The 18,101-nt window shown below is 41.9% G+C and overlaps 1 protein-coding gene across 2 annotated transcripts; it reads right to left on the bottom strand.

Annotated features, from left to right (window-relative positions):
• Positions 1-3,643: 3,643 nt before the first annotated feature.
• CDO1 (cysteine dioxygenase type 1) lies at positions 3,644-15,763 on the bottom strand. 2 transcript variants are annotated; one of them, XM_037509490.2, is made up of 5 exons: positions 15,258-15,763; positions 12,397-12,474; positions 10,699-10,853; positions 5,696-5,865; positions 3,644-4,759 (listed from the first exon to the last, which is right to left on the bottom strand). In XM_037509490.2, exons 1-5 carry the CDS (start codon positions 15,425-15,427, stop codon positions 4,730-4,732), a joined length of 603 nt encoding a protein of 200 aa, XP_037365387.1. In that variant the 5' UTR covers positions 15,428-15,763; the 3' UTR covers positions 3,644-4,729. The 2 variants fall into 2 exon arrangements, with proteins under 2 accessions (XP_037365387.1, XP_054550487.1); XM_054694512.1 differs by lacking the exon at positions 15,258-15,763 and adding an exon at positions 13,231-13,356.
• Between the last annotated feature and the right edge of the window lie 2,338 nt (positions 15,764-18,101).

Below are 18,101 nucleotides of genomic sequence, written 5' to 3'. Positions count from 1 at the left end.
CCTGTGTTGCCCGCTGCTCCCCTCAGCAGTGTATTTCAGTCAATCTGCTTGTTCTGCTCCCTACTCTGTCTCTGGTGAATCCTCTTACTTCCTGTACCTCTGGCCTACACCCCAGCTCTTGTATGCATAAATAAATAGAATAAATCTTTTTTTTTTTTAAATGGCATCTTGCTGCTTTTTCTTCTTGCTGTGACATGCCCAGGACAGCTCTCAGCATTGAAGGCTAACTGATCTTCAGTTGCATTAAATTCCTTTCTTGTTCTATATATTTCTATACCTCACATGCAAGGTGTTTTTTCTGGCTCCTTTTAGATAAACATACATTATAGTATATGGATCTGGAGATATATTTGAAATAGATGACCACATCATTAAGTTTGTACAAGGATGACCTCAGACTACTGCCTTAGATTTTTTTTTGTTTGTTTTGTTTTTTTTTTTGTTTTTTACTGCCTTAGATTTAAATGATGCTCAAGACTGTATCCAGTAAATCTCAGTTGCTCTTAGTTTCTTTATATCTCTTTGTGAATGACTTAAAACATGATTAAAATGCTTCTCATTAAGCAGCCTGTAAGGCATATTTTCTAGGAGCATGTGAAACTGTCACGTCTTTTCTAACCTAGCACAAAGCTCAGTTTTGTTATTATTTCTGATAATAACAAAAACAAATGTCAGGAATGCACTCTCTCTCCTATTGACCTTGGGCTGGATTCTATACCGGCCATGGGGACATCATTAGTTTTCTGGGAGCATATGTGTTTTCTTGCCGTGATAAGTAATCTCTGGGAATGTTGAACTTCTGACAGTGCTAGAGGCTTCATGTGAACACACTGGATCAATAAGCAGAGGGGAAGTGGCCAGATGGAAGAGCAATGACATCAGGAGACAGCTGATCTTGTGGCGTGGATTCACAAATCATGGTTTCAAACCAGCTAATGAACGCAGGTGACTTCTTCAACCAGGGGCAGCTGGGCAGGGCCTTCTGCTAGGTCTGAGTTATCTGGGTTGTTTTGTAATTAAAAAAATCAACTGATATTTGTGAAATGATATTATGTACATGGTTATTTATTGCAGAATTGTTCTTGTAAAAGGTTGGTGATCCTATCCAAGTTACCTTCATACTGTGGAATAGCTTGCAGCCAGCAGGACAAAAGAATGAAGGATCTATTTGTGTCTTACATGGAAAGACTTCCTTATGAGTGCACAACATGGACTTTATAATGCTACCTTGTGCATAAACAGTGGGGGAAAAATGAAGGCAGAAAAACAAGAAACCTCTGGAGTTAACCGCTGAAGAGGGAAAATGAGAGCCTGGGAGTAGTAATGAGAGGTTATTTTTCTCCACATGCCTTTTCAACCATTTGCATTTCCTATGCCAGCATGTTTTACCTACACACACACACACACACACACACACACACACACACAAACACACACACACACATGTACAACGTACTTTTTTTTTTAAAGATTTATTTATTTATGCATACAAATACTGGGGTACAGGCCAGAGGTGCAGGGAGGGTGAGAAGATTCACCAGAGACAGAGTGGGGAACAGAACAGGCAGACTGACTGAAACACACTGCTGAGGGGAGCAGCAGGCGAGACAGGAGAGGTCTGCTGCGCCATGTAGGTAGCTCCCTGGCTGGCTGGGGATCGAACTCTTGCTGCAGAGGCTGCAGATATCTTCATAGTGCTATGCTTAACCCCTTGCACCACGAGGGAAGCCCCAAAGTACATTTTTTAAGTTAACTGTATTATTGTGAGAATATATACATAGTATTCACTGGAACCATTCATAAATGTACACTTCAGTGACCTCAAATACACTCACAATGCTGTGTACTCATCATGCCCATCTATATGATGATGAAATCATTTTCATCACCTCCCACAGAAACTCTACCCCCGTTAAACTATCACTTCCAGCCCCTAGTAACCTCTACTTTGTATTTATGAATAATTGCCCTATACCAAGTCCTCCATATGTCCTGTGACTGCTTAATTCACTGTCCAATAAACACTTTTTTGGAGACATCTACCTAGTGGATACATAGAGTTGTGAAAGTAGTTCAAGTCTTTAGAGAGACCAGATCTTGTGAAATGTGTGGACGTGCTCTGGATTGGATACACCAGCCTCTGATGTTTCCTAGAAATCCTGTCGTAACTTTTAAAAGGTTAACCAATAGCCCTGTTAACAAATAGAGGGGCTGATTAATGGCCTCCAGGAACAGAAAACAGGAAAAATAGCCACCATTTCTCACACAACTGGATTCTTTCACTGGGTCCCTAAGGGCTTTCAGAGGGTTGAGGAATTTTTTTCTGAAATTGTATGCAAATTTGTCTTGTGCTAGTAGCCTTTCCGGAGAGTTCTTCAGAATCAAGATTTGAGCTGAAGAAAAATTTATTTATTTTAGATTTATTTCTTTTTATTTATTTATGCATACTAGAGCCGGGGTGTAGGTCAGACATGCAGTGGGTAAGGATTCACCAGAGACAGAGTGGGGAGCAGAACAGGAGAATCCACTGCAATACACTGCTGAGGGGAGCAGCAGGTGAGACAGGAGAGGTCTGTTGCACCATATGGGTCAGCTCCCTGCCCTGGAATTAAACTCATGCAGCAGTGGCTGGCCATAGCTTGATAGCACTGAGACTTTAACCTCTGTGCCACCAAGGAGGCTCTGAAGAAAAATTTAAGAAGGCACAGTCTCAATGCTAAAAGAGATGCTTAATGCTGTGCCCTCCCATGAAGCACATGTAGATTTTATTCATCAGCTAGCCAAGTCTCTTGCACAGACCTTCCCAAGGAAAGCTGGGGCTTAAAATACGATCCTTGTATCTCCATCATTAATAAAAATCACATGGAATACCTGATTTGGTAACACACTGAAAGACCATAGATAGCATCACGATATGTAAATAGAAAATTTTTACATAAGGAGAGCAGAGTCTCACTTCATTGCATAAATATTCACAGAATACCTCTGTGGGTCAGGGACAGTGGAAGTGCTTGGATGCAGCAGTAAATGAAACTTTGCATCTACCCTCACACAGGGCTCACATCCTGTTATATTTAGAAAGGGTAAAAAAGGGAAACACTATGCATTTCAAATCCTCAGGACATTGGGTGGAAGGATTTGGCTTTTAGATAAGGTAGTTGGAGATGGTGTTTGTGTTGACATCCTAAGGGCAAGAAGTGCCAGCAATGCTAGGAGAGGAGGCATCAAGGCAGAGGGAAGAGCAAATGCAGAAGCTACAGCTTTGGTGAAACAGGAGGAGGTGAGTGGTAAGGCAGGAAGGCAGAGCTGGCGGTCCCCCACTGGCTCCTCACTGAGGGGGCTCATTCCTCTAGAGTCTCAGGTCCTTACCTTCTTCTACATCTCTTCACCCTTACGTGGCCAAATCAATTCCAACACTCCCTGGTCATTATCCTTCACAAAATACATTTGAGCCCTTGTGGTGCGTGCAGACACCTCAGAACACCCCACATCAGTGCTGAGCTCCTCGAAAAGACAGCCAGCAACCTCATTCATGCTGATGGGCATCTGAGAACAGTACCCATCATGGAGCTCAGGCAGGAAAGACAGCCAAGACAGGCATTTTTTTTTTTTTCAAATATTTATTTATTTATTTATACAAGCACTGGGTACAGTCAGAAGTGCAGAAGGGTGAGAGAATTCACCAGAGCCAGAGCGGGGAACAAAACAGGCAGACTGACGATACACTGCTGAGGGGAGCAGCGTGTGGCAGGAGAGGTCTGCGCACCATGTGGGACCTTTGACCGGTGGCCAGAGATTGAACTGGTGCTGCAGAGGCTGCGGGCAGCCTCACAACCCAGCCCTCAACCGCTGCGCCACCAGGGAGGCCAAAGACACACATGTTTTTGACCCTCTCATATTCTTACACCATAAAAACATCTTTTGCAGTGCTTTTGGTAGTCTACACAAGTACGGGAAATTATGAATTAGATTAAACTTGAAACATGTTAAACAGAAAGACAACGCCAAACTGTGTTCAAATCCAGTTTTATTAAAATTATTTGGGAATATCACTAGCAGTACAAAGTCCTCAAATATGATCCCTGGATACCTTAGACAAGATTTTGTGTTTTTCGCTTCTTATGGGTTTGGGTACATGTATTGTTCTAAATTCTCTGCCCTTCATTGCATTGCCAAATGGCAAAGTACCTAAAGTTTCTCTATCTACAATAGCCTATTCTTTATAGAAGAGGAATTTGTAAAATAAGATTGAAAAAATAAAATCCACAGATTGAAAAAAGTCTGTTCCACTAGTAAGAAGATACAAAGCATATTAAAGACATCTACATTTAGTCCTCCACGATAGAAGGCAGGCACTAGATGTCTGTGAGGCCTGGGCTTATTTATTGCTAATGATAGTTCAGAGACCAAAGTGTTTCCCAAAAGCTATCATACCTTTCTCGACATTCCCAGTATGCTTCCAACAGATTTAAAGTATAAAACCAGGAAAGCACTTGATTTGGCCTTTAAAATCACAAGCCTTTCCCCTCTCTTCCTTACTGGGATTTTTCTCTTGCAGTAGCTCTGGGAACTATTGGCTTACTTAGTGCCTTATGACTAGCATTTGCCTTATAACTGATCTAAGAACTGACACTTTAAAGTATATTACTGGACAGCAAATGATGGGAGGCTTTCTTGACCAGGGCAAAACTTTCAGCGGACTTTAAAACCTTAGCGTGTTTGGCGCTCCTTAATTGTTCTCCAGTGACCCCGAAGTTGTCTGTAAGGAAGAAGGAGAGAAAGCTGTGTGAGAACATTTATTCAAGTCTCTGCTGTCAGTTCTTACTAGTCCTGTTTCCTAGCAGGGTATGAAAACTCAGCTATGGACAATGGAGCCCTAGAGTCTTGTTCCTGTGATAAGAATATCTCCTGGGGATCAGAATGCACAGAAGAATTCAAGGCACTAACTTCAAAGAATTCTATCTTGCCTTCGCTCAAAGACTGTACTTTTCTAAAATTCATGAGGCTTGTTTTCATGCACTGTCTATCTTCAGACATTGCAATTACTAAGTCCACTCCCCTAAACGGTCAATTTATTTAATCAGAAATAGAAGACCACCATAGCAGATTAATGTAGCCTGTTCATTTTAGGTGGGAACACTTGTTCCTCAAAGGAGAGCATGTTATTATAGGCTACTCTCACTTCTTTGTGGTGTAAATAGATGACTTTTCAAAGAAAAAGCAACTTGGTCATCCAAACAGGCAACTTTCTATGATTATCTCACCAAAAAGGGTCTCAGCTTTGCAAAGGTAGATGAAGCCAGTAATTTGTGTGGTCCCAGCAAATGAGATGTGTGAATATTGTCCTAGCAGTAGCCAACACATCAAATAATATAGTTTTCACTCTTTTTAATAATTAAAGAGAAAAAATTCTCTTTAGGAATGAGCATACATTTTGAAGTTTCTCAATAAAGAATTCTTGGCATCCACTTTCAGATTTTTTTAAAAATATAAATTGAAAACATGGTCTCCAAAGTTAAAGAAAAAAATTAGGATATACTGGGTCTTTCCCTCCAAGTTAAGGTTCATCTCATTTTTCAATGACACGACATTCAAATAGTATTTAGGACAAAATAAGCAATGCATATAATGTAAAGTTGTCAGCCCCAATTAAACCTAGGAGACATTTAAACCCAGGAGAAGAAATTATACTTACAAATGGAGTTCTCATTCCAAATTTGCTGTGGAATGTCATGGTGACTTTATTTTTATGTCCTGTTCTTTGATCAAAGGCATGGCACGTGTCAAAAGGTGGGCTGTATAAGTGAAGACTCACAGCAGGTTCTGTGTGGCTAATATTCTCTACTCGGTGTAAACCAATGGAATCTAAATGATATCCAAGAGAGGAGAAAGCTGGAGATAAACATCGTGTCATATGGAGTTAACAGAAATTAGTTAGCATTGAAGTTCCCTTAAAGATAGTGTCATGGCCTGAGCTCTTTCCTCAAACCCCCTATGATGACAGTAAGAGGACAAAAAAGACAAATGTACAATGCAAAGAAAATTGGAAAAGAGAACAGATTAAGAAACATTTCAAAGGTACACAATAGATGGATGGTTTTGTTACAGGGCAGGGAGAGTCCTGGGGACCACCCTGTTACAGTTTTGCAGAGAGAAAGAGCTAACCCCTGAGCCACCAATGGCGACAGCCTTGATCAGTATCTCAAGAGTCCCAGACAGCTTGGGAATTGGCAGTACAGGAAATAGGTGTGAAGGTGAAGGGAAAAAACCCAAGAACTCGTTGACAGTCTATTTTAGAAGAGTCTCAAATCTCTTGACCACTTTTCTGTCCCTTCTCCTACCCTCTAGGCTGAGATCTAATATTTAGAAAGACTAATGAATTTAGGACTGGTGGACACCAGGTTAAAAAAAAAGAAAATTTACACAATGAGTGATTAAGATCTCCCCTTTCTTCACTAGCTAGCTGCCAGAATGCTGCCCAACAGGATTTTCTCTTTCTTTTCTCCTGGCTGGAGATAGAAAGCAACTTGACCCAGAATCTGATGGGCCCACAAGAAGAGTCCCCCAGATACTGTCATTGGCTCTTCCACAAGGAAAAAACTCTAGCAGCTTATCCCAGGTGAAATCCAGTTCACAAACACCAGCCACATGTTCAGAGCTACCAATTAACTTTTTTGTCCCTGGTTTTTTTTTTATTTTTTTCAAAGATTTATTTATTTATTTATACAAGCACTGGGTACAGTCAGAAGCGCGGGAGGGTGAGAGGATTCACCAGAGCCAGAGCAGGGAACAGACCAGGCAGACTGACAAAGTACACTGCTGAGGGGAGCAGCACGGCAGGAGAGGTCTGCGCGCCATGTGCGACCCTCGCCTGGCAGCCGGGGATCGAACCGGCACTGCAGAGGCTGCAGGCAGCCTCGCAATCCAGCGCTCAACTGCTGCATCACCGGGAGGACCCTGTCCTTGTTTTTTAAATATTAGCAAACAGTCAAGACCACCAGAATTTAGAGCAAAGCTTCTAACATGGAAAAGCAACCTAAAAAAAAAAACCACACACACACACAAAAAAAAAAACCACAACAAAACTTGAAACAGACGCTACTCAGGAGAAGGTGATAAAAGAAAAATTATTAATATCTTCAGAGAGATAAAATACTACCAAAAGGGTCACAGGATAAAATGAGCTTTTGGAAATAAAAAGGTGATGGGAACAAAAACCTGAACAGAAGAGTAAGAAGAAAAACCTGTACCTCCCCTTGTGGCGCAGCGGTTGAGCGCTGGGCTGCGAAGCTGCTCACAGCCTCTGCAGTACTGGTTTGATCAGCAGCCGCCAGTGAGGGTCCCACATGGCGTGCAGACCTCTCCTGCCACCCGCTACTCCCCTCAGCAGTGTACTTCTGTCCTTCTGCCTGTTCTGCATCCTGCTCTGACTCTGGTGAATTCTCTCACCCTCCCACGCTTCTGACTGTACCCAGTGCTTGTATAAATAAATAAATAAATCTTTAAAAAAAAAAAGAAGAAGAAGAAAAAGCTGAGGAAAATCCAAAGGACAAATTGACAAAGATAGAAAATAGGAAAGAAAAAAAATCAGAGATTAGTTCAAGAGGTTTAATATCTGAGCAACAGATGTTTCAACTGCAGGTCCAAAAATTAATCAAAGAATTACCTGAGAGTATTTTCTTAGTTGAGGGAATTCTCTTATCCTCCCGTGCCTCCAGCCTGTACCCCAGTTCTTGTATAAACAAACAAATCTTTGAAAAAAATTCTTAAAAAAATCCTCTAAAACCCCCGAAAGTTAAGAAACAAGACATAAAAAAACAAAAACAAAAGACTCAGAATGGCATCAGACTTTCAACAAGAATAGAATCTAGAAGACAAGGACAACCTTCATAATTCTTCAAGATTAGTTTCAGATCTTAATTCCATATCCAGCGAAATTACCATCCATATTACAAGGGGTGAATACAGATTTTCAGACATAAATACTCAAAGACTCACTCTCCCTGAACACTTTCTCATGGAGCAAATGTAGGCTATGCTCCACCAGAACAAGGACATGGATCAAGAACAAAGCAAACAGGAGATCAGGAAATGTGACTGGCACAGGCAAAGGGAGAACCGGAAGGGCATGAGAGGGGTCCTGAGATGACAGCTGAGCCGTGGTCCAGAGGCCAGCCAGTCCATACTGAAAAAGGGCTCAGGTTGGGGGAAGAGGTCCTCAAGAAGGTTAAAGTGAACAAAAGATAGAAAACAATAAAACTTTTAAATATTGGGAAGAAATTTATACAGTCATGAGTTTGAGGATTAATTAAGAAAAGAATTCAGTGTCATGAGTATAATTAATGCAGGTACCTGACTTGGCCTTATGCTTTGTGGTCTGGCTTCACCATAAAGAAGAACAAAACTGGGGCCTCCCTCATAGTGCAAGGGGTTAAGATGCAACCCATGAAGCTATCAGCAGCCACTGCAGCATGAGTTCGATCCCGGCCAGGGAGCTACCCACATAGCGTAGCAGACCTCTCCTAACTCGCCCGCTGTTCCTCTCAGCAGTGTACTTCGGTCAATCTGCCTGTTCTGCTTCCCTTCTCTGTCTCTGGTGAATCTTCTCACTCCCAACCCAAACCTCTGGACTGTACCCCAGTTCTCATATGCATAAAAAACCAAAATCTTTAAAAGAAAAAAAAAAAAGAACAACAATAACAAAGCCTAGATGCAGACTTAAGTTCTACTCCTAGCCAGAGTGACTAACAAGACCATCTTTGAACGAGCCACAAATTTCAGGATCTTCAGTTTTCCTGTTTCTAAAATTGAGGTCTAATTCTCAGATCTGTCAACTCTTCGATTCCAGTTTATGGCTTTTATGATATACTCAATCACCAATTTGAACAAAAAATGTTCAACATTCCTAAGGGTCAAATACTCTTTATACAAATAAATACTTGTTTTTCCAATTGCAGTTGTATGTACCATATAATGCAAACAAAAACCCCACAAAAATAAGTCACCCATCCTTTAGAGAAAATCCCGAGGCTCATATCTGATTTCCATTGTTAATAATTCCAAATTTATTACTGTGTTTTCCTTTTTGCCTCCTTTCGTTTTTGTCCCTGGTGTGTATTATTGTCACAGAATATTGGACTTTTCCTGGGGATACTTATAGATGCCAATTTGGTACAGATCATTTATCTATGACCTTTTGCCTATTACAAAAGGTAACTGGCCTCTTTGCCTCAATTCTCTCTTCCTCCATCCTATTTCACATACTGCTACCAAACAACATTTGATCAAGATATTCCCAAGTAAAATTCTGTTGACCAAAGCAAGTTCTAAACTTAAACAGGCCCTGGAGGTTTTGCTCTCCCACTACTCCTGTCCCATACTTTCTTTCTTTTTGAAGATTTATTTATTTACAGGCCAGAAGCGCCCAAGGGTGGAGAGAGAGGAAGGGTCTGCTGCGCCATGTGGGAATCTCCCTGGCCGACCGGAAATCGAACCCACACTGCAGAGGCTGTGGACAGCTTCACAGCGCTGCGCTCAACCCACTGTGCCACCAGGGAGCCCATAACTTCATTTTTGTCTCAGCTACACCATCTCTGAACAATTTTCATTCTTTGTAATGAGTGTGTCTTCATTCACGCTCTTCCCTATACTTGAAATATCTTTCCTCTGATCATTATTTATTTCCACCTTGACTCCTGCATCTGTAAAAATTGAAGCTGAAAATGTGTAGCTTTTGAGTAACTTGAGTAATTAGCTTATAAATAGAAGCGTTTCCTGCTACACAAGAAACTTACACCTTTGTGTTAAGTGAATGGGGAAAGTCCTATAAATCTGCCCTATGTAAGTGACTAGCATTCTTAAACTACTAACTAGATTCAGGCAGAGTATAAAAGCCACTATTGGACTTTAATATTTAAGAAAAAAAGAGCTGCTTTGCCAGATAAAGCTCTAATACATTGTTTTATTTAAGTGGGATAGTATTCCAATTAAGAGCAAGGACTTTGGAATTAAATTGCTTGGGATCAAATCTTAGCTGTCACTTAAAAGTTGAGTGACCCTGGACTAGTTTTTAAATCTTCCAATGTATTGGTAATTTCATCTGTAAATGGAAAAAAAAATTACTTCATATAAGCTTTAAGGAGCCTTTTGGAAAGTTACTATTCTTTTTCAGAATATTGACATTAATCTCCGACTGCCTGAAAAGCATTTGGCTCTCCCACATTACATTTAAAGGAAAGAATGAATTCTTTCTGTAAGATATCTATAAATCACTGTGAAAAACGTGCTTTGTTAAGTTTACTTTGAGAGTACTCTTGAAAATGTGCTGTATGAGGACTGCCATTCTTAATTACTTCCAGACTAGCGAGCATTCTCAATTACTTCCAGAAATGCCTTTACATTTTCCAACTAGACCTCATTCCTTTATGAAGACGCCTCATGTAAAGGCACATTCAATTTTAGCATCCTAAGACTTGGCGGGTGAGAGAATTTTCAGTGAGAGCTAATCTGCAAGCATATGTTTTAAATAAGTGACTGCTATCCAGATTTAAAGCCTTAAAAGCCAAAACCCACCACTTCTAGGTCATTTCCCAAGTATTTGAAATCATGGCTCCATGATCCAACTTTGACTGCACGCGTATGAACCAACATTTCAAATAGGAAAAACGATTGCTCTTAGAAAAATATATCAGATGTTACCATTGATGTAGGCACACTGGTTTTCCCTCAAGACTCTTTCAGACTTCTTGGTCATCTCAATGGATTTTTTGTCAGGCCAGGCAAATAATGTCTCCTTTAGATTTCCCTGAAGCATCTTCAGAAAGCAGTGGGAGTCGGTATGGTCATGGATACTGCTATATGTAGCAAAACAACAACAGAACTCAGTAGATGCTCTAGTATCTAGACACATAATACTAGTCCGCGTAGCCCTGACAGCTGCCCATTGCCTTTGACAGCTCCTGGGCCAAAATCCATTTCAACTGGATTTTTAAATGTCAATTTGCCATTCCACATTGTTCAGGGCAAAGTAATAAAATGTCTTCATAGAGATGCATAGGAACAGTTTGATACATTCCCTTACTTAAAAGGGCAGCTAATTTTTTAAAACCTACTGTAATACTGCTTTGATAACAAAAACTCAAGCATTTATTTTCTAAAAGATAGAGCTTTTAATAGCTCATTTAAGCTGGGCTAGAAACTTGTTATAAAACTACATTTGAGAAATTTTAGAAAGGGTAAAGATAATTATCTGAAAGAATTGCCTCACAGCATGATCACGTAACATTTAGTGTTCTGTTCCCCACGTTTTTTTCTCTTTTTATCCTTTCTTGGGGAAACAAAAGGTATGTATATTCAAGTTACCACCCAAAAATTTTGCTGGAAAGTATAATTTTAACATTTTGTAGATTGACAGTATCCAGTCTGTGATTACCTCCCAACAGTGGTGGGTAAAAGAAAGTAAATTAGATTTGGAGAAAGGATTCATTAATGTAATCATAGAGGGACTAGTAGTTAAATATATTAAGTAGTATTAGCTATAGGGTTGATTAAAAGACAGGAATCTATACACATTGTTGGCATTTATTTCATCTGCTGAATTCTATTAATCCATATTAAGTCCCTGAGAACTTCTTTCCCAAATCCACAGAGCCTAGTCCTACCCCAAAATATAAATTGTTTTCAAAAATATTGAGGATGAATGAAAAAAACGCCATTGCATCCATGTAAATAAGTGTATTCTATAGATATAACTTTCCAAAGTCATAAAGTTATCCTTCCTCTCTTCCATTAAAAATGGGTCTGCATTATTGTTGTCACTAGTCTCAAAAGTCTGATAAGGAGTTGTTTAAAGATTTAACAATGCTCATTTGGATAAGAAGACTGGCAAGTGTCAACTAAGGGCAAATAAAAGATTGAAGTTTCAAAGCACTGGTATGAGTTTAAGTTGCCTTACCTTCTGTATAAAGAAAGCAAGCAGTTAACATGAAGCAGAAGGAATTTTTCTGGACTTGGGTGTAGCTTTGCTAGCTCTAAATATGGAAGCTTTGGTCTTTGGTCCTAGTGTTTACACAATTCAAAGAACCACAAAGGTCATATTAGCACTATTCATCTAAAGTTTAACTCCATAGAAGACAAAGTGAGGTTAGGTTAAACTGGTTACTGATGTCCTTCAAATTTACTACTCATTTTGGGGGCCAATTTTGATATATACATGGGATACAGCTAAACCCCTGATTCCAATTCTCATTAGAATTTGTTAGGATTAAGGGACATGGTTAACAAATAATTACAAAATGAGATTTGTTTCCACTTGCAAGATTTGCCAGAATGGAGCTAGAACTTTTCATAAACTCAAATAGATAACTTTAAAATTTACTGAATAAACAGCTGTATTACCTGCCATGTCCTTCACCCCAACATAGGATCATTAGATTGAATTTCCCATTTCCTTGATCCACAAGATTTCGGGTATACCTGTAAAGAATATATTCAGAAGTTCGAATTTGGTTGATGAAACCAGCCCTGGGTAAAATAAGTGTCACAAAATATCATTCGTTGGCAGATGTATTTTTATCTCTAGGCAAATTTGAATATGGTTTTCAATCAGAAATCCAGTACAAATGAAATATATTTTTTCACAGCTCACTTTGGACATTTTTGTATTTTGAACCACCATATCTACAATGGCTCACTTTTAACAAATAGCATGGAAAAGGAAATAGGAAAAAGCAAATTCCTTCTCTGTGACAGCTTCCAACTGATAAAAAAAAAAGTAAGTTTTTCACAGAAGGTATTTGCAAAGTGCATTGCAAGAATATTGCTATTGTTGTGTTCCTTCCTTGTAGTTAAACTTGAGAAACAAGGTTTCATGAAGTAACTGTTTTAAAATTCTCAGTGGTTTTACTATAACCAGACACAAAATCACATTCAAAAGTTAAGCATAAAGAAATAGTCCTTCACAACCAGGGAGGGGGTTGACCTAAGTACCAGAACAAAGGGGGATACCTCAGGGAAGTAAGGAATATTCTAAACAGTTTGCAAGAAGAAGAAAAACCAGTAATTAACAAACAAAACCCAACACAATCTCAACTACACCATCAGGTCAAAATAAATAAATAAAACCACTTTAAAGGTTATATTGGTCCAAAAGGCTCTACTGACACCATCTAATCATTCAATTGATAATTGTCAATCACCTAATTGATAATGAGGACATTCATTTAGACTCACTTTAAAAGAAAGGAATGTTGACCCCATTTGTGGGCTAAATGTTTGTTCCTGTGGTTATCTCTTTACCCAAAATCTCTCAAGCTTTTCCTCTCCCCAGCTCCCCAAGCAGGGGTCAGGATCACTAAGGGATTTGATTAGTCAGTGCTTTTGAGATGTCAGCATTTTTAGCTTTGAAGCCCTTTGTGACCTAGCAGGGGGCTGTGCACACACATCCATTAACTGTACCTGTCCCTGTACCAGAAGCCTGTTTCTGCCAAGGTCACCCCTCTTTCTTCTCTCAGGCTTCTTCAGCGAATTTACTCTGTGGTGCATACTGGCACATCTTCTGTCTCTGTTCTTTGGCACAGGCGGGCTCAAGGTCAGGAATCAGAATCCTCCACAGTGCTTGGACACTTACTCCAGCCAAAAACACTATCAAATTGATTTCAGCTCTGCCGTCTCCCTCCCTCCTGCTCTCCCAACTGTCCACACAGAACGGCATCCATTCCTAACAACTTAACCCTCAGACATTTGTGAATAAGGTGTGCTCATTTGGCTGCATCTCCTATGGTGGAGAGCAGAAAACTGGAACCATGTAGCTGCAGGAAACTCAGTAGAGGTTTAGACTGTGGGTACTCGAACAATCCTGCTAACTTGAGCCCTGCAGCCACTTCTTGATAAAAGACACATCTTGAGCAGGAAATCTTTTTCTTGCCCATGATTCCTTGTGTGGAGATAGGGATAAGGGTACCTATTTCAGAGAGCTGTTCTGAGGTCAATGAATTATTAATACTTGAATAAAGTGATTGGAAGAGTACCTGGCTTATAACTGTCCTCAATTACCTGGAGCTATTAGCACAAGTGAAAATTCAACTCTGGCAACTTTGTACACAGTGGCAGAAGGATCTTGCCATCAACTGAGAGGAATGTCCCAGAGACATTTGCAAGTGGACAGTGGGATTCTAAACAGGCTTCACTTACTAATTTCAAATCAGAAAGTATAATTAAAACAACTCTTGTGACAAAACTTGAGTAACACAGAGTATGTTTAAGGCAAATGATTACCAGAAACTGGCTCCAAAGAAAAAACAATCTTTCCTTATTTTTCTCTTTCAGCTATGGCCCTTCTCTTACCCTCAGCCCAATCTACCCAAGCAGCCACTGCAAGCTGCCCTTCCGAAGAAAAGAACCTCTCATCCTTCTGCCCTAGAGGACTGGCAGCGATTAACTTTTACTTAATCACCCAACCAACCTACCAGGGCACCCCACTCAGGCACCTCCGGCAAGCATTCCCGAAATCAAGGTTAAGAGAAATCAGACTAGTTGGGGGCTAAAAGAGAGGCAGGCTTTTAATTCGCGAACCTGACAGCGGGTTTAAATAAATCTACAGTCCCGGATCTTAAATTGGTTTGGGAGCAGAGCAGCACAAATTGAAACACAGCAGCTGCAAACCGCAAAGCGCTAATTTAGATTTGCAAAAATCCTGTTGGCAGCCGTCTGCTTGCAGGGGACCCTGGGCCAAGTGCCGGAGCCCAGGCGTCGGGAATAGAGCCCGCCCCCCTTCACCCCTTTCCCGGGAGGGCCCCCACGGCCGCCCGGCGGGAGCACCCTCGGTTGTGTGCAGCCAGACAGTCCTCAGGGCTGCGGGCGGGGTAGTCTGGTGCATCCACCACCACCCGAGTCGGGCGCTCCGGGGCAGAAGGAACAGCTCCGGGGGCGGGAGGCGTGGTGGTTTGCAAGCCGAGGGGTCGATCAGACGGAACAGAGCAGCCAACTCCGCTCCCCTCCGGGAGTCTGCAGGTCTCGGCCAGCGGCCCACAAACAAGGTCAGTAGGATTCACCATGCGCCCACCGCGCGGAGCGCCAGCCCCGCTGCCGGGGCGAGGAAGCGCACCACTGGGGGTGCTCCAAGGGCTGCAGACCCGAGGGAGAGTGGGCACGCTGTCCGGGAGCCAGACGTCTCCCTGTCCCCAATCTCCCCCCCTTCCCCGACCCCACCCGGGGACTCGAGAGAGCCGGGGATCCAAGCAGAGGCCGCGCGCGCTCACCTGTATTGGTCGAACTTGGCGTACTTGGCCCACTCGGCGTGGTCGCTCTCGTAAGCTTCCATGACGGCCTGCACCTCCTCCACGTTGACCTCATCGCCGGCGAAGAGCTGGTGCAGGATGCGGATCAGATCGTCCAGGGTCTGTGGCTTCAGCACCTCGGTCTGCTCCATCCCTGGCGGAGCTGGCTGCGCGCGCGGGGGCGCACGGGCTGGGCGAGCGGAGGAGCGCGAGAGGCGAGGACCCCAGCCGCCAGCTAGAGGGGGGCACGCACACAAACCCCCCAAGACTCGAGGGTCACGGCTTGAAGCAAGCCCCGCCGGGAAATCAGGAGCCCCCCGCCCGGGCAGCGAGGTGGACCCGGGCTTGCGGGGAACGCGCCGCGAACGCTAATCAGGTTCGAACCTACAGGGCGCAGCCTTCCCGGCCCTTTTTAAGCTCTCCGAGTCAGCGGGAATGTACCAACGCCCCTCGCAGGGTGGGGAGAGGCGGGGAGCGCCTGGAGAATGGACGTGGAGGCGGCCGGAGTGTGCCGGCAAAGCCCACGCCCTTGGCCCCGGCTCCCCGAGCACTGAAGCCCTCGCGGGGGGTTTTGCGCAATCGCCCTCTCGCAGTTTCAGCCCGCGAGGTTGGAGGCCTTCGCTGCCCTGGTTCCTGCGCCCCCCGCCCGCCCGGGAGGCTCCTCGAGTCGCTGTGGTTGGCGACGCTGGACGCAGACCAGAGGGCTTAGGAGAAGGCTGGGAACCGCGAGGGAGTCAGGGGCGGGGGGAGGCCGCGAAAGGGACCCTTCCTTCTGAACCGAACCCAGGAATCGTGAAGAGGTCGGGAAGGCAGAAGATGGATTCTGCTCCCATGATGGAGAGCTACAGTTTTTGTTATTTATTTTTTTGGTTTTCAAACTATTCTTTTATTGTTTTATTTTATATATTTTTACATCATTTTTCATTTTTGCACATTGTATGCATTTTCATCTTGGGTATATTCCCCATACAATTCCCACCCCCCTTATTTTGACCCTAATCCCTCCCCCCACCCCCCGGGTCTATTTACAATAGCTAAGCTTTGGAAACAACTCAAATGCCCCAAAATAGGTGATTGGATCAAAAAGATGTGGTCCATATACACCATGGAATATTACTCAGCATTCAAAAAAGATAAACACATGCAATTTGCAGCAACATGGATGGCGCTGGAAGGGATCATGCTCAGCGAAATAAGCCAGAAAAAGAAAAATACCAGATGATCTCACTCACAGCAGGAATTTAGAAAACCTAAACAAGGGACAAGGAAAAAGACTAATTATAATAAAGAGAGCTACAGTTTTATTGGTCAAAGTATGGATAAGCGCTCCAGGCTAGGTGACAATAAGACAAATCGTCCTTGAAGAAATTTAAATGTACTGAACTGAAAGTAGATTTTGACAAAGGAGAATCGGGTTTCAAGTCAATGCTAGCACAAAGACGAAAGGTCAGATGTTCCTTTTATTTTAAAACGAAGCATTTTCCAAAAAAATATATTCGGTGCAAAAACCTGGGCTTTCCATATTATGGGTACTGTGTGCAAGAACATATTTCTGTTGTGCATTCACCACACGCTGAGCACGTCAACTGAATATAGATAATAAAAAAGTGAGGGACAGAGGTGTAGATTCCTTTTTCATTTTTATAACCCAACCCAAGGAATAATATGGGTTCAAGATTATTCAAGAGCTACACTTCTGGAAGGATGGTTTTTCTAGACTTTACAACGATGTATGCATATACACGAATGTATATATGTACATATATGTAATGTATACTTAAATTTACTCTTATCATGTGCAGTCTTATTTAATGCATTTCTTATTAGGTTGTTAAGGAAGTAAAGACGACCTCTCATTGTTCAAAAGGGCTAGACATGGAAAGTACCTCAGACGCCAGCCTTTCTGATGTGCATGGCAAGGAAAAAGGTGGTGAATTATTTTGAGATAGTGTAACTTGTACATTCTTCCTAGTTACTCAATTTTTTTATTCTTGTCGAAGTTGTTCTATTGGGTGTCTTCATTTCTGATACTCTAATCCATGAATATTTAGGATGAATAAGAAGTCAAACATAAATAATCTTAAATTTTCTGCATTGTCAGTACATTACATGTCACTATATTTTTCACACTTTTTCTACTTTCTCTGGCTCTTGACCTTCGAAGACCTCAAGGCTCTTTAATATAGCCATATACATATTCATAACCTCTTCTCTAAACCTTTTGTGACACTCAATTTCACTGATCACGTCTATGTGGATGCCTTCCATAGATCCCTAATTTTACACACCGAGGAAACACCTTTTGGAATCTCACATGATGCTTATTTGAAATTCCTTTCAAGCATGCTTTCTACTCCTGGATGTTCTATTTCTGCAAGACTGCTACTCAGGTTCAAAACTAACCCACCACTGCCACCCTTGCCTCGCTTTAAGTCCTTGCAATCAGCTGCTTTTTTATCTCCTTATTATTGTTCACGTTTTCCTATCTATTCCTATTGCTACTCCACTTGTCCATGTGTCTTAGATTCTATTTTGGCTGGATTACTGCATGATCCATTGGTCCCAGCTTTTCCCCAGGCAGATTATTCATTCATAGACATTAGGCTAATTACCTTAAGGTACAGAATGATGATGTTTCCTGGTCAGAAACTTCCAGTGACCTTTTACTTCCTACACCCTGAGTTTGCAGCCTGGCACTTTAAGTTCTCTGTTTTGGCTCCAGATTACCTTTATTTTTCACCTTTTACTATTCTTTACAAATAATCTTTCAGTCATACATATTCTTTTGCATTTACCAAATCCACTCTTTTGCTTTAACTTTTTCTT

This window comes from Talpa occidentalis, unplaced genomic scaffold, assembly GCF_014898055.3.
Source record: "Talpa occidentalis isolate TD23 unplaced genomic scaffold, MPIMG_talOcc4v2.1 talOcc4.13, whole genome shotgun sequence".
In the NCBI taxonomy this organism is placed as follows: Eukaryota; Metazoa; Chordata; class Mammalia; order Eulipotyphla; family Talpidae; genus Talpa; species Talpa occidentalis.
Note: the sequence above shows the minus strand (reverse complement) of the source record. Positions and strands in the feature narration are given on the sequence as shown.

Coding starts and splice junctions, on each gene's coding strand:
- CDO1 (XM_037509490.2), bottom strand. CDS start 15,427: ATGGAGCAGACCGAGGTGCTGAAGCCACAGACCCTGGACGATCTGATC. Junction 12,475..15,257: donor GCCAAGTTCGACCAATACAG/GTGAGCGCGCGC, acceptor TATTCTTTACAG/GTATACCCGAAATCTTGTGG. Junction 10,854..12,396: donor TGGGGTGAAGGACATGGCAG/GTAATACAGCTG, acceptor TGCTACATATAG/CAGTATCCATGACCATACCG.